General features: G+C 44.0%; 2 protein-coding genes across 3 annotated transcripts in view; both read right to left on the reverse strand.

Moving 5' to 3' along the window:
- The window catches only part of LOC126918969 (cytochrome P450 6k1-like), an 89619-nt gene that overhangs the window by 14593 nt on the left and 50875 nt on the right, over positions 1-24151 (reverse strand). The gene's annotated exons all lie outside the window — the stretch shown is intronic.
- On the reverse strand, positions 338-22610 carry LOC126918953 (uncharacterized). 2 transcript variants are annotated; one of them, XM_050727567.1, is made up of 7 exons: positions 21775-22610; positions 20796-20962; positions 17725-19129; positions 3712-3948; positions 2722-3626; positions 2368-2650; positions 338-2279 (listed from the first exon to the last, which is right to left on the reverse strand). In XM_050727567.1, exons 3-7 carry the CDS (start codon positions 19037-19039, stop codon positions 2092-2094), a joined length of 2928 nt encoding a protein of 975 aa, XP_050583524.1. In that variant the 5' UTR covers positions 19040-19129; positions 20796-20962; positions 21775-22610; the 3' UTR covers positions 338-2091. The 2 variants fall into 2 exon arrangements, with proteins under 2 accessions (XP_050583524.1, XP_050583525.1); XM_050727568.1 differs by lacking the exons at positions 20796-20962; positions 21775-22610 and adding an exon at positions 19199-19599.

The raw sequence follows: 24151 nt of genomic DNA on the forward strand, positions 1-24151 counted from the left end.
TTGGTTATTAGATAAGTAATATTTCGCAATTTGTAAAAGATTGAAAATGAACAATGAAGATTAGAAATTGAGATTCATTGTCGCGTTTGAAGAGTGCCAATTTATCTTTTTTCGTTTGTTAATTCGAACCGTTGTTTATTACTTTGAAGCTCAAGTTCGTTTAATCAAATTTGCCTTTCCAATTTATCGTTCTATCAAACATTAGTGAGTCTTTTTGCATTCGTTCTAAAATTTTTAATTGCTCCACGGGCAACAAACCAGACTCAGATTCTCCAACACAGATACACAACACATTCATGGAATACATTATCGAGAAATAACATCGTCCGACAGGCGATACCTTCAAGTCCAATTTATTGATCGCTCACGTTGGCTTCATTACACTTTGAAAAATCGATATAAGAAATATATAATTATACTTATATCACCGTACAGATAGGTATATGTATGTGTATATATATATATATATATTTATTTTTTTTTCTTTCTCGCTTATTTTCCCAATATCGATACCTATAATAAGATAAGAGGAAAGAGTAAAAAAGAAAAGAAAAGAATCGAAATGTTTCTGATGAAACGGAAGATATTATAGATGGACTAGATACTAATAACAATTTCTTTGCCTTAAAATAAACGTATCTCATTCGATTCGTCAAAATATATATTTCTACATACGTGTGTGTGTATATATATATACTATACGTGTGTGTGTAAATATATATATATATATACACACCCTAATCTATAGATATGCGTTTCTCCGTTTAACACGACTCGTTCTTCTCGTAGTAAAAATATTTTTTGGGTTTCATCTTTGGGCGATCATCGTTACTCTATGCAAAGGTAGTTAAAAAATAATTCGAACCTTGCTCGCGGCAACGTGGAAAATTGGACATCCTGTTATGCGCGTCCCTTCGATCAGGCCATTTCACAGATTGCAGCACCCCTGAACGACAAGAGCATCACTCTTCTACATTTGTTTTCCTTTAGCTTTGTTTTCTCTCAATTCGTTGATAGATCAACGTACGTTCGATGTTTCGTGCGACAGATTTCGTTCTCTCCCATGACGACTCACACGCGTTACAAAAATAAATGGTAATTTGTTAGCTACTCGAACCGGAGGACTCGGATTCTTCGCTTGTCCGCGTTCGCGCGGTTTCGCTATTTCAACATCGAGATCACTTTGAAAAAATAGACTCCGTGCGAGGATTAAAACGTGAATAAATTTTGACAAAAATACGCTCTATGCTTGTAAAAAGTTGAATACGAGAAAAAAGTAGGAAGGCTAGAGCCTTAAACAGCTGATAACGCTAATAGTAACTTCAGTGATTATTAATAGAATAATTAAACTTTATCGAGATTAGATATATTGATACATCGAATACGAGTAAATAGTACGATATTATAAGATTATACCATCTTTGATTTGTCTATAGCTCGTTGGCTATCTTCACCTCGAGACGTCTCGCTTTGCCTCTTCTATCCGAAGGATCATAGGATCTTTGTTATTGGCAAAAAGTAGGAACCTCTCCTGATAAATTTACCATTGGATTTTCGAAAATACTTCCGCGGAGACAGACACGAGCTTAAGCCTCTTTCAACAGCACCGCCTTGTCGGTATATCGTACATTTCTCCGGTTCACCGCTATGAACTGCTTTCGCCGCGCGAAGCTCAAATACGCGACGAATTGGCGCCGAAATGAGTAACCGTCTCGCACTTTTTAATCGCATCACCGTCGACACAGTGGGCCTCGAATAATAAACGCTAAAATAACAAATGCAAAATGTAATCTTCCTCGTGATATCTGCTCACGAAGCGATGCTACGCCGAACACATTCTAAAACGCACGTGCACAACCGAGATGGTTACCGAAAAATGGTGAAAAATGAGATTGGTTCGTTGTTGCGTAGGGTGAACGCAGACCCGCTCACGTCATTAACAGTACCTAATAAAAGGAAAATATCTTCGCAGACATAGGCTATAGTCCTTGGAAAAGTCGGAATTCTTTGTTCGCGCGCATCCGAAGCGCTTATATACGAAACAGAAACGTAATATTTTCACACGGAATGCGATAGGAGGAGATCAACGATTCACTTGATTTGTTGACGCGGTGCCGGGCCGGCAGGTGGTAATGTCAAGGAGTCTCTTTTCTTTCTGTTGACGCGACGTCCAACGTGTAGTACCACGTCCCCAGCTTTCACGGACTTGAACTCGGCGATCGCTTCGGCGTGCGTCATACCGTGAAGAGGTTTCGAATTTATCGACAAAATTTCGTCCCCTGGAACAGGGTATTTCGTTTCATCTCGAATCAACGATAATTGCATTAAGAGGTTCAAAGAATTATGACAATTACGATAGTATCGTACCTTCTTTGACGGTTCCAAGATCAGCAGCCTGGCCATTAGGAAAAACTGTCTTCACGTAGATTCCCATATTCCCTCGAGGACTATCTGTACCGCCGACGATACTAAAACCAAGTCCTTTGTGTCCAGGACCTTTTAGAAATCTGGCTGTCAGTATCGTGAATGACGCGCCACCCTTGCCTGGCCTTGGTAGGGTGCAGAATCTCGACTCTTCACCCTCGCCAGCTTCGTCGATGTCTTCGAGTTCGGAGTCGGTATTCAGGCCTTCGTCCGTATCTTGCGTACCCTGTGAAAAGTAACAAAGAAATAACGAATGATAAACGATCGATAAAAAATCTTTTTTCGTCCTTTACTCACTTGCCAGGTCTTCAAACCGGCACCGGAGGAACTAGGAATATTGGCGACGCTTCTGCTGTTCATTCGTCTGGTTGTCTTCTTACCAGGGCTTCTATCAGCTCCCAAGCTGGACGGCCCTTCTTCTTTATTCATACACGGGGAACCAGGCCCGTTGGAGTAATTGTTCACCTGTCCACCGACTTTGAAGTCGGTCACCCTCTTTCTGGGCGTCACCCTCGGTATGTGAATCTCCTCGAACGACGAGTCAGACTGATTTCTATGCTTCGAGTTCTTTTGGAAGTGAACGTTCTCGTACGAGTGATGATCCCTCGTCTCCGAGTTGCTCCTTGCCAGATGCCTGTCGGAATGGGGGGTGACGGATGGTGTCAGCTCTGACCTATGACCTCGCTGGAAACGAACATTTTCATACGAGTGATCCTGCTGTCTGCCGGCGTCACGATTCTCGGAATTGCTCCGTTGTAATATTCCCCTAGACCTCGGGCAACAACCGGGAGACGAATTGGAGTATAATACGTTCTCGTACGCGTCCTTTTGGTTATGATCGTGACTCAGTACCGGAGAATCATAAGCGCTGCTGCTCTGCGAATACGTGAACGTCTTGTTGTTGTTGGTCAATGGGCTGCTGCAATTCGGAGAATTTGGCACGCTGCCCTCTGCCAGCGTTTCGAGATTGTCGTGGAAAGGATAAGGTGGAAGGGAAGTCGGTTCGCTAGAATCGTATTCTCCGTCAAAGTTTTGACTACTCGAGGAGGTCAAGGGACTGGGCACGTAGAAATTCGACGCGTTATCCTTTTGCGAGAACACTTCCGTCACGCTCAGAGCCTTCCTCTTTCGGATGCCAGCGTTTATCTTACTGAATTTGCTTCGTAATACGTGCTGAATGTCAGCGATACCCTTGGTGGTACCTAAACAAGGCTCGAATGTTAGTTTCTATTTGAATTCGTTATTGGAATTAGTAATATTAGTAAATAGAAGGATATAGGTAATTACCTGGCAGTCTTAAGGAGCTAGTTTGTAACAATTTCTTCGGTGAACTGCCATCCTGAAGACTTTTGGCAGCAGGCGAAGACTCTCTGCTAGTCGGGCTGGACCTCACTGGTTGAATAACCCCCTGGGTCGTTCCGCCTTGTATCAGAGCCTCCTGAGGTTCCGAAGTCTCCTGAACTGAACATCTCCTTCTCAGTTTCCTCCATCGTTGACTGATACTCTTGTTCCACAAATTCAGGTCTGTAATACAGCAACAAGAAAATTTCGCATGACTAGCAGCCACAGGATGCGTTATCTTCCGACGACTGGCTGCGTCGAGGCTCGTTAACGAAACGGGACGATCAAAAATTGCTACGAAAAATAGAGAAAAGAGACGGCTTCTTAATCATCGGAGTTAACGACAGGAAACACTTATCTGTTGCCTGCGCGAAGTGGAACGACCTATCGTTATTTATCGAAGATAAACTTGAATCTTGATCGAGAAGAAACAGAGGCGTAGAAAAAAAGAAATAAAATTATATCGATAACGATAACGTTATTTTTAGAACGATCGTTACGTTACGTTTAGAACGATATGAATATTAAAAAAAAAGCATCACGATCCTTTGTATCGATATCGCGTAATCGGATCTACATCGGACACTTCTAGAAATCTAAACAAGACAGCGTACGTGTGTTTTCAGAAAACTAGAAACTTCTTCAATTACAATTCAATATAGTTTCCATGTTGTCGTTGGTGAATCCACGTGACTACAAAAGACGATCGACGTTCGAGTCCTGTTCCTTTCACCGATTCCATGAAGGGTCATGCCCCTTTGACTTCCTCTTCCTCCTTGGGCGGTAGTAGCTGCAACGACCTTGGGGAAAGCACGCGCATAACCACCAACTCGTGGTTTTCTTCAACGACGGAAGAAAGTCAACGTCATGAATAATTAATCGAGATCGATGAAGAGCATGGTCGCGAGGTCACTGAGCTCAGACGAGACGTTAAATCGACTAATTACGTTTGCAACTACGCATCGTTTTTTCACTTCCAGGCGATCCATGCTGAACCGCAACGTGTCACGAGGACAACGTGGACAATGACGACGATGACAATAAGGACGACGACGACGACGACGACGAGAAAGAAGAGACGAACGCGCCGTTGCCCACGACGATCGTTGCTGACATACTGGGGCGTCGGTGGCGGCTGCACACGCCATTATCCGCAGTTACAGTCATCTTACAAAATGCACTTTCACTTGTCGACGTATCTGCGGATGCGCCCGGTTTTGCGAGGCCTTTTTCGTTCCGCACCGAACACCGGACGTTGCGCTTCGCGTCGTTGTGTTTTCCATAGATTACAGAGAGTATCCTCGAATCTTTCGTTCGCGTTGCAAGCGAAAATTTGTCGAGCGAAAAAATTTTCCAAGCCTTCTAATGTTTCATGTTATCCTTTTCTGGTATTCGTGCAAACTATACGCGTATACAGCTGACGATGGTACTGGAAGAGATCCAGCGTGTCGGTCGATAAAACTTCCCTCGATGTGTCATGTTTCGCTCATTCACGTCGTCCTATTTAGCAAGGTAAACCGCGCGTGAGTAACGCGCGTTATCGAAATCCTAGTTTCTCGTTCATTTTTAACGTCCTGCAGCTCAAGTAACGAGAGTCAACGTTCATTATCGGTTACGTTGTTGCGGAATGACACCCACCATCGACGGTGCGCGAAATCAATATTTTAACGGGGAAACGCTTGTGTGTACGTGGAGCGTTAATTAAAATTTGCCGACATTGACGAACTTGGTGCAAATTAGTATCGATTGCACCGAAAAGTGGGACCCGCTTTGAACAAATTGGCCGAAAAAACATCAAGGACAGAACGGAGCAAATACATTTCGCAATAGGTTGATATTGCTGATAATCTTTCTCGATCCATCGACCAAGATAAATCCGTTCTACGTTTCGACACGACAGGCCTTGTCGTCTTCCTCTTCGTGTCTTCGCCTTTACAGCAAGAACTTCGACAGCTTGCAATCCTCCGGATGTATGAGCATTTGCAACTCTAAACGAAGCAGCTCGGCGTAGAAATAACAGAAACCAATGATCAACGCCAGCATGCTATCAAGATGTCGGAGTCGACGATCGAACGATGTGATAACAAATAGAAGATGAACGAAGCCGGAAACGCAAAAACTCGAGCGTGACCGATGTCCGAACGACGCGACGCGACGCGACGCTTGAACCAGAATTTCAAAAACCACAGAAGTCCACACTGTACGCGGTCTCGACATGAACTGAAAGACTGGAGGTTTACGGTTAGCCGTGTGCGTAAGGCATTACGTGCGTGTGCGTAACAGACTGTATACACGTGTGCAGCTTGGTACCTGTGCATACAGGGTGACGCGGAATAAAGTATCGAGCGTGTGCTTCATCCCTTGGACTTTTCGTGATACGAATTCCTTGCGTAACTTGGCAATGACTCGCCAGGCAACTCCTATTTTCCTTCAGTACGATTTCACGCGACAAACCGACAACTAGAATTCCTACCCACCATTTTTCTATGAATTCTATGAATTTTGAACGACCGCAAAGCAACGATGCACCGTGTGTACGATACTTAAATGCAGAACATTTTTGTCCGAAATATTCTTTTCGATAAACGATGAAAAATTTCGTTTCCTTTCGAACCAGATCCAACGTCTTTATTTCGGAGTGGCACGCAGTATACGTGAACCGGTAAGTTGCAAACTTACCGCGCAACAACCGAGACAACAAGCTCGGAGAGCTATTTTATTTTATTTCATATTTCACGCATTCTCGTTCCACTTTAACCAGTCGTTTCCACGGGGTGGATGTGCGCCGTTTAATCAAAGCGTTAAGAAAGAAAACGGAGAACCACCGAACACTTTTCCGTTCACCGTATATACCGCTTATTCGTAGTCCAATTGTGTACTGATTGTGGGAACCCTTCGTCGAGTGTTGGTGAACGGTTTCTCCGTAGCAAACGTACACACGCCAGCAGCCCTGCACAGTCTGCGTATGTGTACCTATTAATGTGCATCACGGCTGCATGCACACCCTACATACAATTCTACTCGTGCGCCTCATGGTCGGGGCGGGTTGCATTATTTTCTATAATAAAGTGAATGTACGTTGTTTGTGAGAGTTGAGCCAGGAAGGTGGACACGCGCGTAGCCAGAGACGTAACTGTCCGACGCGTACAGAGTTCAATAATCTTCGTACTGACGCCAGTCCCGATCGTTCGCGAGCTTCGCAAATTGTTTTTGTAACGGTACGCGCGATTTTCTGTGTCTCGCGCGTGAAAGCGAGATGCTAGCGAGCCGCCAAATTCAAACGTTGTCGATCAAATTCTGATTCTTACCGTGCACAGGTGAGAGAACTATCGTCGGGGAAAGACAATCGACTGATTACAGTTTACAAGAACTATGTTAAAACGATGACGAACGTATATATCATCTATTGGTCAGAATTGACCTATATTCGATTCAGATCTTTTCAAACGCGAAACGGGCAACATACGTAAGTAAGACGCAATAAACACGCGTGAAAAATGAATCATTTTGTGGAATGATGCATCGAGTGATATGTGTTTTAGAAACGATATAGTGGCATAGAGTGAGGTAAAGTGATTAAAGTTTATTTGATTCATTATATATATATATGTATAATATATTAACTTGTTAAGAGAATATATTGTAAATCTGTTTGTCATGGTAACACGAAATATGCATGCTTTCTTTAAGTAATTCCTTATTTGCATAATTCTCTCTAGAAATATTCTCAACAACTGCTGCTCAACTGCACGCGTAATAAGAAAATATACCAGGCATACACTTGAATATACACTGTATATACTTGCTTACCTGTTTCAAACTACATTTACAAGAAACGACATGCGCGTGAGCTCAAGTTGAGTGAATATTTCTCCTATGGCTCATTGTGCCTCGACGCCTTCTACGACTGTTGCTATCGTGACACAGTTTTGAATAGAAATACAGAAAGTATTTTCGTTCTGAATATTTAGCGTTACGCGTTTGCATAATTACATAAAAGAACGCAGATTTAAAAAATTGTACATTCTTATGTCTGGAAATGAATCGGCGAAATGTAAATGTCGCTAGCATTATGCGCCGTCGATCTATTGAACTTTCGTACGAATACCTGTCTTTTAAAATTCCCGATCTTTTATATGCTTCCATATCGGTCATTAAAAATGATCGATATCTTGCATCCCGTGTTTGACACAGTTGATATTAGTTCATATAAATAGAAGAGATATCAATCCGTGCTCAAAACCACTCAAACTTATAAATCGGAAAGATCCAGGAGATATATTAACAGATACTTCTACCACACGTACGGTATATAAAACGTAAACGCAATATCTAGCGATCGATCAAAATTTTGTCAATCTCGTACATCAAACTCGGCCGTGAGACCGCATCAACGTTTGTAGTAAATGTTATCATCGCTGTAGCGATTAGATTTCCCAAAGTAGCTGACGATCGGCGAGAGCGTAAATATTCTTCTCGTACGCGTCAACGCAGGAGGAAGACGAATAAATGCTGAAGAAGAGAGATAAGCAGGAGAGCAAGGAAAACGTAAAGATGAACAAAGAAAACAGAGAACGAAGCAAGAATGAGAGGAACGAGTAAGGTATACTCAGTCACAGTTGAAAACGCGTAGTCTAGTGCATGTGAGGAATGCGTAAACGGTAGAACCGTTTTCCGAGGGAAGAGAGAAAGAGAATGCGCTTGGAATCTCGACTACGCTCCAGAGACATTGATAAAAAGTATCGAACGTTTCGTCATCGGTTAGACGATTTTTCTGAAAAATCTTAAACACCGCACCTCCTCGTATGCAATTTCCTCTCGTTTTAGGCCCATTACGATACAATTCGTTTTTAATCACTTGGCTGACGGAGTGTCTGCGAATTTCTTTTTCGATTATCTGCCTTGATTTCGTAATATCTTCGCGATTCTCGGCTTTTCGGTAGCGATATGTACATAATTCGAATATGCATTATGCGCGCGTAGAGGGCCGCGTCATTCAAACGCTTCCGGTCTCACCATGGGTCTCGCGAAGGAGAGGCAATTCTCGAGAGTTTGCGTATTACTGGTATTTTTGCATCGCGCAAGGCCAATGACGCGTTCTAAGAGCGATGCCACTCGTCACTGATAATGGATATCGCATGCCGCACGTTCGCCGCACGTTTACTGTGTTCGCTTCATCGTATGAAACGTGTCAACGTTTGATGCGCATCATAGCAAAGCGATACTGGAAAACGTTGCGAAAATAATACGACTTTTGACTGTTTTAATCTCGGTGTATTTTCTAGTAATAAAATGTTATCTATTTATATCGACACCGAATGCTCGACCTCGATAATTCCAGATTCTTACGTAAATTGCGCTCGCCGATTTCGCGCAAAGAAGATAGATCGAACGCAGTAGGAAATAGCTCCGTTAGAAAGTTTCTTCTTAGCAGCAAAACCATCGTTGTAAATAGAACAGCCGTGTAACCCGTGAAAGCCAATTACGCTATTATTATGCAAGTGAATGGCTTAATTTCCAAGACAAAGGTGCTCTACAATATTAAACGATCGAAATCTCTGGAAGCTTCATTTTATTAATACGGTTCGTGAATGGTTCGGAGGGAATAGTTAGAGAGAAATGGATGTTAAAATAAACGTAGCAAGAGAAATAAAAATCGATTTACATAGATATCGTAGGTGCGACACGCTGTCTCCGTTTCCATGTCACTCGTGCAACCAGTTTTGTCGACAGCGTGAATAGTTCGGAACTTGTCCGCGGAATAATCGACTAACTGTATGCAGACAATGGCTGAGGCCACTCGGCACGCATCGTTGACTCCAATTATGCAAGGAGTTCTCAACTTGCCGCCGTTACCGCGATTACATAGCCCCGCGTTTGTCCATTATCGAACCTGTTAACGTTTTATCGTTTAAATCGATACGTTGATCGTTCATAATTCCATTCGTGTCCTTCGATCGCTTTACGATCGTAAGAATGTTCCATCACACGGTTCCATAAGTTCTTCCGCGTCATTTTCGACTTGCAACGAAACACGCGAATCGAATGGTAGAGTGCGAAGTTGAGTTCAACGCTGATTTAGTACAAGGTTTAATCATCGTGAAACTATTATTCTCTGACCTTAAGCCAAGGAGCGGCGCGAAGTTTATTCCACGTTTCGACATTAGTGAAAAAAAAAAGTATCGTTTGCAACGGGAGATTGCACCGAACACTAATGAGAAAGTAACGATAGTCACGAAGCTTAAAAGCAGGGTAATAAAATATCCATTATTCCAGGCTCGCGTGTGCGTGTCGTAACGCATCAAAACAGCCACCACTGAAGGTAAACTTTCGTGGAAAACCGCTCTTTATCGCTGATTCCTCAACGAGATCGAGCGACGATCATAGCCACGAGGAAGTATTTTAAATAGAAATTATTTTCTCGTTTGAAAGCCGATTCTGTCAAAAATCTCATGCTCGTTTCGATATGTTTCTATAGAACGTCACGTAGCGAACGTTCATACAACGCTCCGAATTGTAGCTTTCTATTTACTTGTTATTCGATCTTGGAATTATAAAAAGTTAATTGTACTAATTAGGAACGATGAAAACGATGAAAAGCTGCGCAATCTCTGGCGCATTCTTTTCGCACGACCGGTTGTCTGCATCGAAATGTGCATTCGAGTCGGCGTTTTTTTGGACTGGGTGAAAATCGAAAGTAGCCATTTTTGATCGAAGAACGCGTAAAAGTTGTTTCAAAGAATGTACAAATTATGTGCGGGTGCACGATGCGTGACGCAAATGCCTGGCGAATACGTCGTTCCCTGTTTCCGGACGAATTATCTCGCGACCGTTCTAGTCCCGAGCTTTCTCGCGACACCGTTACAGTCGACGCGGTAAAATATTACTTAAATATTTATGAGCAGCTCTCGAATCGAGAGTGTCGCGCGAAATGAACTAAACGAACGAGACAAAGAAGAGAGGTGAAAGAGAGACCGGTCGAAGACAGGAAGAGGAAGGGAACGAAACGGAAGAAAACGCGTTGCACGAGACTCAAGAAGTGTGGCGCATGCTGCGCGCGAGCACAATGCTTTTTAAGTGGCCGCTACGATCATGAGCGCTGTAAAACGCTGGTGTCAACGTTCGCTAACTGAAGAACAGGATCATTCGACAGGAAGTACTATCTTTTATACACCGAATTTCAATCAGACGGAACTCGACGGTTCGTAGTTCGCATCCGGTCAACGAACGATCGATAAGAACGTGTCGCTGGATACTAAACGATTGCCGTTCCAGTTAAAAAACGAATAACGGTGTTCCTGTGAATATGCGAAAGTTTCTTGAGACTTGAACGACAATTGATTATGCAAAGTCGAGACTATCGAGGAAGTATTATGCCGTAGAATGTACCTTCTTCTTGTTAAAAAATTGAAACTTTTAACGAAGAGAATTTTGAAATCAGATTGTTTAATTGGTTAGCTGGAGCGTTGCTAAATCGATTTCTATCCCTTTTTTTTTTCTGTTTTATATGAAACTGCATTCGTTCGAGTTCGTGTAGAAATTCGAGCAACCAAATTTTCAACTTCCTTTCACTTCGCGAGAAAGAAACCAATCATCGAGTTTTCTTTCGGACACAATACCCCGACGTTTCTTGGAGAACCGGTCGACGATGGTCAAATTTACTCTTTTGTTCCTAATGAACAAAAGATTCTCGATCCCTCGTTTACGCGGATATTCTTCCAAACGGAGCACGCGATTAAGCAATTGTCCGCTTTCCATTTTGCACACCGGGAGATGTGTTATTACTCGTTGCGTGACTCTAAAAGATTCTATATTTTTAGCGAAATCGCCCTCTTCGCTGTTGTCAATTGTTGCAACAGACGAACTGTCACGCGAGACTCTTGTCTCTGACACGCCGTGTCTCTTCCCTATGGGCATCTTATTGGCTGCCTTCTTGGAATTTCGTCAATTAAGCTCCGCGTCGCTGCAGGAATACGCTATAAGTAATAATTTCAGGGTTGACGGTCGCTGAGAATTGAATTACTCTATTACCATGGCAATTTGTTGGCCTATGGTGTAATTCGACATGTGACGTCAGTCGAATCACCATGTCACGTGGGACGTGAACTGTGTTTGCTCGAACAAAGAACCCGTTGATGTTTCTTTAAAACACGGAAATCGATCGATGAAACTCTGAACGCGATAACGATGAGGGCTCACGAGGGCGGAGCGACGAGATTGAAGAACGAAGCGAGTTCTCTCGGATTCTCACGTACAACGTTTCTTCTAGCATTCGTTCGAATATCCGCGATGAAATCTTTCTAATACTTTTTGTGGAATTATAATAGATATATCGAAACTTTCGATCATTTACGGTCTCAGCTACGTTCAACATATTATCGTAAACAATTTGTATTTAATATATCAAACTCCTTAACCACAAAATATTTCCTCGCCTATATTAAAATAACTACATTTGGTAATAAGGTAACTATATCCATACGACGTTATTTCATGACGAACTATGTCATCATACCCAATAGGATCGTTTATTTGACATATTACTTGAAGTATTTCGCCTTAACACGGTTAAAAGATTAAATTGGAACACTGTTCGTATGTTGTGCGTAGCTACAATATCTATTTACATTGATATATTTCCTTCAGATTGAGTTTTAGATAATGTAATAGAATCTGTTTCAAGTACAGTAAATACCGATAAATAGTCCATTTGGAGGACTATGTATCAATAACAAAATCGTAAAATCTTGATTTATACGATACCAGATAGTTCGCGACAGGTTCAAGTATTTATTTGTCTGTTTCTGTTTTAGATCAGATTCCAAAGTCCTGCATAGAAGGGAAAAATAAATCCAGCCGAAGTACAAGTAGATAAATTAACATCATGTCACGTGCCATCACTCTGTAGCTTATTATGTTTATCTCGTGTGTTAGTCACACGGTGAAGCGAGTTCCCCCTCTTTCAAAATAAAATGAAAAGAATTACGTAATTCATACTCGTTTCATACGCGATTTAAACGAAGTTAGAATGACAATTTTTCACGCTGGTGGCATACACCGCGACGTAGACATCGTAGCATAACACGACCCATACATTTTTTCCACGATAACGTCTCTTTCCTATGGAATAAAACGAGATAAGCAGGCGCCTGTTGGTGAAACGCTATTCTGCTTCGATTCGATGTCAGTCGCCTTCACAACGACCAACGCGCATTTAATTTCTCAACGAACAATGGCTACTTTTTCTATCTTCCGGCGTCGTTCCATTTTCTCCGTGAATCATATACGGTAATCAAGCATGCAAGTAATTTTCTGCGAGTACGATCTTTCGTCTGATATTTCGGTTACATAAATCGTGCGAATTTTTATACGGAAATCGTTTCGATTTTCCAAAAAGTCAAAAGATGAAAATTCAGACTAAAAGAAGGAGCGATTTTTAACGTTAAGGTTCATGCTCTGTTAAATGGAGAACGTTCGCACAAAGCGTACATTCGATCGATTAGCTTGACATTATCGCACTCGAGTATAAATAGCGGTAAACGAGGGTTTACTATCTTCCGAATGAGCGAACAAAAGTCAGCGATTTCTCTGAAATCGCCGCAGATTCTTGATTCAAGCGAGACGTCTAAATTCGAAACAGATTGCCTTCGTAGAAACCGAAAACGCGCAGGTTTCTTCGAAAATGTTCGAAAAGCAATTTCCCGTGTTTCCCGAGCTGCAATAAGTCATGTTCGGACAGAGAAGGCCGAGCGTGAGAAAACTTCCCCGAATAATGGAGCACAGTCGCCGAACGAACCTCGCACACTCGTGCGTCAGCAAACGCGCTCGCTCGCTCGCTCTCGTATAGTTTGAGTGCTTGTAATTAAGTGCATAACGAGGCTTGTTTACACCGAGTCGGGTCCTCGTAATCTTCAGAGCCGCTTAGTCTGCCGTTTTAATCGGACTCTTCTCGGAACGGAATTTATGGCACGCCCAATGGTGCACTTACGTATATACAATAGCGAGTCGTTGGCATGTTCGCGCAACAGAGCCATCGATGAAATATATTTCCAGTCTATTTCAAGTAGTTGCTTGCAAACTATTCGAAATTGTTAACAACGCGAAACGTACAAAACGAATATTATATTACGTTCAATGTTTGACGAAGTTGTATATGAATTAAATGTATGGAATTCTATCAACGCTTTATAAATAAAGCGTTTCAGCCTAATTATAGAAATAAGTAGAAGCAGAAACGAGTAACATAATTTTATTAATATAACGATTATTTCATACTTACGACCGAACAGATTTGATCTTATCATCGTACCGGGAAATCGTTAGAAAGTATACTAACGTAAGAATGAAAAACGAATGAGATAAAAATCAGTTTGGTGTACGGTATACAGTGATCCACTGTGTCATCCATGATTAAACGATCAGAATGTAAAGTAAATGCAAAATGCAAAAACATCAATTTGCCAAATGGAACGTAACGTGTTCGTAAATAGCCAACTCCTAGAACACGCCGCATCTCGTAAAAGTTTTGACATTTTAAGCTTGGGTTATTCCAATCAGCGTACAGTTTTAGCATTCGTAGCAACTGAGTAAAGAGAAAAAAATTCGGCGGACAAAAGAGCGAACCGGCGTAGTCGAGGCGTCTCGCGGAACGGGTAAACGCGGTTGAACGCGCCGGGGTGAAAATGTCAGGCATTTACCACGGAGTTCGACACAGATTTCTCTCACCTTTCGGAGCGGGATGCCCTTCCTTCATTGAACAACGATCGAACAACAAATATCGGTTCCTGAGAAAACACGAAGCGTACCGGCAAGAACACGGGAATTCTTATCGATCTGTTTCGAACCACGTTGTTTCGTGCCAATTTACTCCGAGTGTCACTTCAATTGGATGACAACGAACATCGCGACACGAATACCGATAGAGAAAAACGCACGTGAAACGTACAAACATCATCTAGGTCAGTTCAAAACGAAGACACGGTTACGCGGTCGCGGTTTAACCGTGTCTGTTATAAAAATGTTGGCGTTGTTGCACGATGCACGAGATTATCGCACCGGTGCACGATACCTTACGTAAGCTCGTCAAATTTCACCGAAAGGTTAAGCGTTCGCTCGCTGAAGTCGCTCTACCGAAGACACGGCCGCGTTACCATGCTTATCGAAGAAGAGATCTCTCACCTTTGTTGTCGCAGACGTCACAGAGCACCATCTCCGGAGGTAACAGACTCGCGTGTGCATCCGACCGCGTGATCGCGTCTGCACTGAACAACTTGGCACGCCCGGAGGACGCTGGTCGGCACGTCGACGACAGGCCGGAATGGGACGAAGAGGAATACGACGAGAAACGGCGTGCGCGTATCGACCAAGTTCGATAATGTGTAACCGGCCTCGTTGGAGGAACGCGTGTGGTTGGTACTCGATCCCCAACACGTAGAACTCACAACACGGTTAAGAAACGACACGGTTAAACGAGAGGCAAAATAAAAGAATGTTTAGACGAGCATGCATCGATGGTCGCTCGATACGAAACCGCAAAGGATACTTGAACAAGAACGGAAGTAATACTTAGAAAGACGAAGAACGAAGGAAGGGGGAAAACGAGATAAAATGAGGCAGATGGTAAATGAGAAGATACTGATACGCACGAACAACGTGAATTGTATCGATTTGATCGGCGTTAAAAAATGCTAGCGGTTTGACAGCTAGATTTGCACTGAGGAGCGCAACATCGGCCCATACGTTGGACTTACGGTAACATTGATGGGTCTGCCGTGCTGGTTGATGGAGGGGCGAGGGGAAGAACCCTGCGTTTCATTGTACGCACACCATGGGCCACCATGGAGGGGCAGGAAGGACGCTAGATCAATATTAGGGCGTAGACTCAAGGGCAAGGGCCGTTACCGCCTCTATATACACCCATGCGTGGGTTTGTCTTGTGCAGTTAGAATGCCTGAGCATTTCGAGCGCATCAGCTAGCCACATCATCGATGCGCACCGATCGATCGGTTCGTCTATAGAATCTTTATCGAATGCGCGGCCTATTGTTCTCTCCAGATATCTACCGTTCTTCCGGTCGGCGATCGCCGCAAGGATGATTTGTAATCTGCTCACGGCGATTGATGGTCAGCAGGCGTGCTTTTTGCATTACGTTCCATTTGCCTTGCGTTTCGTTTACCTTGAGTTCAGTCACCGTCTCTATGGACTCGTCAGAAATTCCGCAAGTTGTTGGAACGAAATCGAAAGAACCCTTAAAAAGGGGAAATCGCAAGAGTTCGTTCGACGATTCATAGGACGAACGTTTCGTAAACGTTTATCGCTTCCCGCGTCCCTCGCGATTATGACGCAAGATTACATGTACGCAAGAGCCGTCGAGTCGGCACAACTTTTTGCGTAATCATTTTTATAAAGCCAGACAAGACGAGGTAAATACCGATGTGTACAACAAGGTTTGCGGGTAAAAGCGTTGCTCGGCGAGGCAATCAAATCGATCGCGTGTCATTGGACTTTTAATAGATTCACAGGCTCCTTTAACGTATACGTGTAAGCATACTGCGCACGTTCATTTCTGAAATTTCATTCGCGTGAATGCGCACCAGAAATTCGTTAATTTGGTAAATGTGCAATCATGTTCGACCTGAATGACGTATGGAATTAAGGAATTGCGAAAAAGTATTTAACACGACACGCAAAAATGATGTGTTACTTACTCGTTTATTTTTAACGTCACGATAATTCTGTAATTTATCGAGTATATCTTACGAAACGGCAAAAGAAACCAAAGTGGTTTAGATTTTAGACCTCCCCGTAAAGTTTCCTTTTTCTCTCGAAAGGCGAGCATCGCTAAACCTAATCCGTTTCCCATCGAGTTTTACGAGCAAGTCCGAAATTGTAACACGATAAAGTATTTTCCTGGAAAAACGTCAGAACCTGCCTCTTTTCCCGTGCGTGTAAGCACAGACAAAGTAAATCCACGTGTACAGAAGATAACCGACAGATAAGGATCATCGTGCATCGAAAGGAAAAAAGCAAACGGTCGGTTGCCGCGCGAGACTTTCATCACGGAATCGAAGTAAATGGCTTGTACGAGAATCGATGCCAGAGAGAAATTAGACGCATGGTGGATTTGTGCCGTGAGAATCGAGGAAACAACCTCTAATCATTGGTAAAACGATCGCACGACATACCAAAAACGTTGCACGCCACGATCAGCCTTTGGGATAGTCAAATTTGAAATTTTCGAGAGTGTGCTCCTCTTGTTTCGCGATGAATTACACGGAGAAACGATCAGCCGATAAAGTGGAACAGCGCTAGAAAGCTCGAACGGTCGTCGTTCTCGAGTTGTGCTACAAAAGTGAAGAATCTGGCGTGTCTGTTCATCCTAGCTAAATCCATATGTTGGGACATATGTTATTAGGGATACGCTACCCTGACCTGCACTAGCAACAAGAGCGAGAAAGGGTCCCCACAAACATCTAAAAATAGGGGTGCCCCGAGCTAAGGGATTAATGGCTGGTTGTAATTTTAAACTTCGGCAAACGTTGCTAATGCAATCTGCCGTTATATGAAACGTACCCTTTAAGCAACGCAAGGAGGTGACCAAAGGGGATTATCAAAATGACCAACAGATATTTCAATGAATCTCACTTAACGTTGACATCGGGTTCGTGTGCATTCATTGATATTATACACGAACTCGAATGCTCTTTTAAGGACTGTCAAGGGAAATTTTCGACGAGACGAGTGAAATGATAAAATTTAAAGTTGTTATGGATTTGAGCATCGATTATCGTCGATTTTCGAAAGCCGAGTCTCTTTATCGTAAAGTATCTTTGACGCGTTGTATTGGTATTCCGAAGGAGTCAAATATCTCATTTATCCATTGACAACAATAAACTTTTGCTTCTCGGATACCTGAAGTTATAGCTAATTTACAATGTGAGCAAACATCGACTCGCTCACCCTTTCGCTGATCCTCGCTGTCCGAGTGGAGTTCAACATCGTGTAGCCTCATCGATTGCACGAACCCTCGCCAATGACTTCGCGATCTTCTTCTCTCGTGCAAGTCCAATTTCAGATCTGCCAGTTGCTGGTCAGACTCTTTCAACAGACCGTCCAGGATGTCCGGTCTATCGAGCTCCTTCGCTTTGATCTTGGAATCTCCCGTGGCACTAGCGACATTCGAACGATCGTCGTCATTCGACGATGCTTCGATTTCTTTCTCCGTGGTCGTGATATTCTTCGAATCCTCTGGAACGATATCGTTCGTCACGGTATTGTCGGCAGCAGTGACATTCACGTGCGTGTCGCTGCTACGCCTATTTTTTGACTCTTTTCTTCGTCGAACCGGAGGTCGTGGATGTACTTCCTCGGACACTGCGAGGCTTTTTCCTTTCTCTGGTTGCTTGGAATCCACGCTATTCTTTTGCGATACTTTACTCGACGCCCTGCCGTTAACTTCCTTGCCTGCTCTCAGGTTCGACGCGTTTCTCGGGTTATTGTACCGATCCTTCAATGATTCCCGGTTACTTCGAGACGCCTCCAACAGTTTCTGTGCGAGTAATCTCGTTTTATTAATTTCCGTCCCGGCCTTCCTCTCGAGTTTTTCGATCTCGTGTCTTTTTTCGAACTTCTTCTCGTTGGAGCATTTCACCCCGGTCCTCGGGGAGCCATCAGGAGTTTGAAACATCTGTTGTATCTTGAAGATATCCGATCGAATTTTCGCCGAGCTTGTAAGCTCCGTCTTCTTGTTGGACGGGGAAGATTTCGTTTCGTTCTTCGTCGTCACTCTGGGACACCTTTGAGCCGGTGGCGTGTTCCTCAGTCTCTCTAAATCTTTCAAATCGGCCAACATAGAACTCTGCGTTCTGGCCGATCTACTGGAACCGTCGATGGCGATGGTTCTCGGTCGATCTTTCTCCGTTCGACCGATTTTTTCCATCGGTATCAGTGCCGGATCGACGAACACCGTGTCTCGTATCTGACTGATGTTTCGTAGCCTTGGCGCGCCGACCTTAACACCGGTCGTCCTCATAATGACCTTCTGCATGGACTCGATGTCCCTTTCACGAGCCAAACGTCTTTCATCGATCAATTTAGCTCGATGAACGTCGATTGCTGGCACAAACGGACCGTGATATATCGGACTATTAACGGAGGAAGCTGCTCGTAAATTGGACACAGGATTATTTGGCCTGCTGGTTCTCAGCGGTGACATCCTGACCAGCTTCGGTGCATCTCTGGGATCGTCGGTCTGCAAACTGCCTCTGTATACCATCGTTCTCGCTGGTTCCGCTTCTGCAAATCAGTTACCAGCGTCCACTTTTTACGATCATCGTTAAGTCATCCTCGCGTATGTGCCTCCATCCTGAAAAACAAAGATTCGGTGTATTAATGGACGCTCGCTGTCTGAGGAAACGTGTGTTTTATTATCTACTTAAACGCATATTTGAAGCGACAGGCACGAAGATCGTAGATCACCGTCTTCCGTTCCAACAGGGGGGAGGGGAATCATCGAGCTACGTGAATCTTCGAGTTCATTTCTGTTCTTCGGATTCACACGAGTGGACAGATAAGTTACAGAAAAAAAAACAATCGGCTGTATCGAACGGTAGCGGTAGTTTATTGTCGTAGAATTCCGCAATTTTCTCTGTCTTTCCATTAACCGAATCGTACAGGATCGATCGGATAATTCGAATAGAAACCGATCGACCGTTTCCGACGACAGCGAATCCCGTAATCTTTTCCAGCCGATTAGCTTCGCGTAACTGTTAATCGACGTAAATTATAATCAGTAGAGTCGGTTGTGCGCCACGAAGGCTCCGTGTCTAAGAAGTCAGTGGGTGTCACCATGTAGGCAGTGACCCGGCCATCTTGCGACACGTACGACATCGACATGTAGGTGTAGCGCGCTAATACGACAGTCCGCGGCCGTTTCAACGCGTCTATCTACCTGTATTTTAATCGTTCTTAACTCACTGCATTCTAATTACGCGAGATGGGTTGTCGGGGGTGACAGTGGACGATCGTGCGGCCGTAAATGGACGCCGAGATCGATCACACGGAACGACTGTTACGTTCGTTCGTTCCATTAGGATCGATCGTGTATATCGCTTTGTCTGGAATGCTTCGGTCGGTTAGCAATTGTTATGCCGCGAATATCTCCGTTCGCTCGCGATCCGTTATTTAACGCTTTGGATTTTGTCTCGCTGGAAGGGTCGAGCATCGATTATTCATTGATTTTTAAACGTATCTCTAGGTCTTTGCGATGCAACGAATTCCTAAACCTTTCGCGACCTCACGCGTCGCATTTGCATGTTTTTTGCGATTGAAACGAAGTCCATCGTTAGGCTAGTCAGTCTCGTTACTCGACGTTGACGTCAACTTGATTGTAAATGATATCGTTTCTTTAGTTTCTTCGCGTACATTCGAAACACCATGCGTTACCACGTACAAGTTTTTTGCGGTTTCCGATCGAAGAAAAGAAGCTGCGCCTCTACTGCGATGCACACGCGTTACTTCATGGATGTTGCGTGGCTCGATGAAATAACGAGACTCTGCCGACGTTGATCAGCTTCTGTGGTTTCTATTCCATGTGAGAGAAATCGTCGTTTTCAGAGATCCATCCTTCTGCTTCCACGCGAAAAATTTCTTCCGTCTAGAAGGAACAGTTTCACGAAACGCGTCACGCGGCACCGGCCTTCTCTACATATTTCGGTCGGTATGCAAACGCGCTACTTGTTGAATCTGCAATTTTGTTCACGGTAACTTATTACGACCGCTTTTGCCTGTCTATCCGTCAATTAGTCATGGTAGACGAAATACGGCTGAAAAATATTCTCGTACTATTTTTCCTTAGCCGCGAGTTTTCCGAATCGAGGTCTAATCTAAAGTGCCCGGAAAATGTTTATCGATAAGCTGTTAGATCGACAGAACAAGCTTTATCTCCGCTTCCGCTACGATTGTACGACGGTCGTGTATGAAGTAAAGCCGTTCGAACGCAAAACAAAAGAGAATCAACGTAATTTACGTACCATTTCCTCCGTGGACAGCGTTTTACGACGCAAGGATGCTCGTTACGCGTACGGATGTCTTCGATATCTCGACTTGGTTACACGGAATGTTTTCGTCGTCCTGCTTCGTCCTACAATTCTAACGATAGAAATTGTTCTACGCTCTCGTAGCCGGCCTCTCGTTAACTCTGTAATAAAAAGGTTCATGCATTTTCCATTAAAAGAACGTCACGCTTTATTTCTCCCCGGCGCACACATCCGCTCCCTTTCTCTCCTCCCTTCTCGTTTCCCTTTGTCGTCGCGTTTCGTCGACCTTTCCCTGAGATTTTTAGCTTCGCGAAGCTATTCACCAAGCATCTTGGAAAGTGCAAAGGCGGAAACGGCGCGATATTTATTTCCCGTCGTACGGTTCGCCAGTGTTACGTAACGTTTTCCTACGATTTCTAACGTTTTTCATTGTCAATTAAAGATTAATTGGCCGTATATCGAGTAAACCGGCTCCGCAGCTCGAATAGAACGTAATTGCATGCTTGTTTTCAATAACCCTTCGTGCTTTCCTTGGTTTATCATGAAACAGAGATCAGAGCTCTGTATACATATTTATGTTGAGAACTTAGCGGATCCGCTTCCTTCGACTAGTGACAGCCATCCACGGTAAACTAGACCGATCTCATGTAAGAGGATGAGAACCGACCAGCATGCCAGGAAATATTCTATTTTTACGCGTTTGCCGTTGATAAAGTTTCAAGGCTTCCTTGCCAGTGTATAAATATTGGCCACCTTTGTATTACTCTAAGAGACGAGTTTACAACGCGAATTACGAAGCCGTAAACCGTGTTTCGCGTGACTATCGGGTTGGAAAAATGCGTCTTAGTATTTTGCAAGAGCAAAGCGATTCAACATCGATTATCTATATCATTTTACACGGACTGTCGTTTTTCACGACTCTTACGCGATTTTAAAACTGAAGCAACCGCGTCGATCTTCAAATCAAACTCACCCAAATGTTTCGATCCCACGGAGAAACAGCTGCATCGTACGTGCACCCTCGATCGGTCGCTTTTTTCCTCCTTTTTTTCTTTATCTTTATTTCTTTTTTTGTTTCTCCAAGTAGCAGACTCGAGTATCCACGGGAGCCTAACGCGAAGCGTAGCGCGTATCAGGAATAATTTTCACATTATCGCGTCGTAACAACTGGCACGGAACCGTCCGTGGTACCGAAGCGGCGTCCACACGCGGTTCTGATTCTCCGCGCCGAAAACAAACACTTTCTAGAACGAGACTTGCTCGTGCACGTGATCGTGGTTAAAGCTGGGCTGTTGGAGCGCATCCGCGCGCGTTTTCCTCTTCTCCGCAGCCGGATACGATTCCGGAGTCACTGCAGTCGAATGGCGTGGCGTGGAAACGTTAGCAACGGCAGTACCAAGTTGTTTCGTGCCGTAAGGAGCACTGAATGGGTTTGCCAGCGACGAAACATAATCGCGTTTACGGCACAGCTGTAGGTACACCACTCTTTTCCTTTCCTTTCCATGCGAGCCAGTGAAGTACCGGAGGATCCCCACTACGTGCACGCGTACAGCACGAGCGTACACCCACGCGACACCCGGTATACGATCCGTGGGTAGACACGGTTAACATTGAAGAGGAAAGGAGAAGCCAGATGCCCACCAACTGTCAAATTTTCTTGCTCGTTCGTTTGGAATGCGCGAAGTCCTCGTTCGCTCGTTCGTGTGTCGAGTCTCGGTCGATGCATTCTTCGTCCCACCGACGATAATAATCACCTACGCTCGTTATGCGTAGGTATATTAATGTAATTAAGCGTAAATGGTAAGAAGCGACGTTCTTAAGATACAACGATGATCCCGATTCGAAGACGAACGCAATGTTGAGGAATCCCACGCGGTCGTCGATCCATGCATACGTCGTTGTTTAATCGTTGGCAATTTCTATCTATATGTTTCAGTAGTCGTAATCGCGGTGACGTTGGATATTATCGGTGAATTAATGGTTTCCAAGCGGCAATGAGCCAATGTAACGCGCTAATAACCACCCACGGTCTCGAACGTAGTAACGAACTCCTCGGTAGTCGCAACACCGGATTTACGAGACAAACGGATCGGCACGTTCCTTGGTTACCAGTATCTCAGATAAAGTTGTTCTCCGGGTAAACGTCGCTATTAGCGGTCGCGTTTGTTTGAGCAACTTCTCTGGAAGATCGACGACTTACGTATATTCATCTTTCGGCTGCACGATAACCGCGTCAACGATACATCTAACGCGTCAACTTGCGAAAGGCTAAATCTTAATTCCATTTTCTTCGTTGGCATCGTGGTTTCATTCTAGTTACAATAGACAGCGCGAATACTTACGCCACCGAAACGCTCTATGTATACAATATACGTATACAGCTTCATTTCTCCGCGGAACTTTCTGCGAAGCATACCAGTCACCGTGCATCATTGTTCCCCCTTTGACAATAGTCATTATCGGCGAGCATTATTGTTTCCTGGTTCGCAATCGTTTTTTTTTTTTATTACTATTATTATCATTGTTAACGTCGGCTAGAAGTTGCATAGTCTAAAGTCTAGACGGCATGCGACGTGATAATAATGGCATTCTGGACAAGCCCAGAGATGACACAACCTGCCAACAATGACTGCCACGTGCACCGAGACTAAACAGCAAATAGATTCTCTTTAAAATGGGATACTGTTGATCGCCGATTGCGATCGATCGATCGATCGATCGTTTCACGGTGCAGCGCATTTAAATCGCTGGATTCGAGGTCGTCTGGTCTGTGAGCGCAGGTCTGCAATCCGGATAGACTCGTACGGTGCAGCGACGCCGAACGTCTAAAATTCACCTCCTGCCCCGCTATCGCTTTCGATTAATGCGTTGCTCATCACCGGCATTAGTCACCTCGAAGGCGGTCGATTCCTGTCCGAGCGTATTTTGCGCGTTGATGCCAAGGTTGTCCGGTTCTTCCGTCGACGATAAAAAAAAAAAAATAGTAGCATACCTCGATCGAAAATGCGATCACAGATCGCACGAAATTAACGTCTCGTGGCTGATCCAGTTTCTCTGATACGACGGAAACAACGTACCGCGGCCGATCTTGCGGTTTCATCGAAGCGCAAACAGTGCGCCATCATCCTCGAAATGATGTACATATAGGAAACCTAACCCGCTGGCGTACAACCTCTGATATTCGAGATTCTATCGACTCGAACAGTTCCTGCTATGTGTAGCTGAATTTGACAGCAGAGGATCGCAACGAGTGCGTGTAACTTTTTTCTAATGAGGCAAAGGTCATTTCCGGCCACATGGAAAGCGGAAACGCAGCGCGTGCTCGTCTGTATCCGGTGACTGCGTTGACT

This window comes from Bombus affinis, chromosome 7 (genome assembly GCF_024516045.1).
Source record: "Bombus affinis isolate iyBomAffi1 chromosome 7, iyBomAffi1.2, whole genome shotgun sequence".
Lineage (NCBI taxonomy): Eukaryota > Metazoa > Arthropoda > Insecta > Hymenoptera > Apidae > Bombus > Bombus affinis.

Bases quoted from the DNA above. Each gene is read 5' to 3' on its own strand.
- LOC126918953 (XM_050727567.1), bottom strand. From the start codon at position 19,039: ATGGTATACAGAGGCAGTTTGCAGACCGACGATCCCAGAGATGCACCG. The intron at 3,949-17,724 runs GTGAGCGAGTCG...GCTGTATTACAG, and splicing joins CAGCGAGGATCAGCGAAAGG to ACCTGAATTTGTGGAACAAG. The intron at 3,627-3,711 runs GTAATTACCTAT...AGCCTTGTTTAG, and splicing joins TAGCTCCTTAAGACTGCCAG to GTACCACCAAGGGTATCGCT.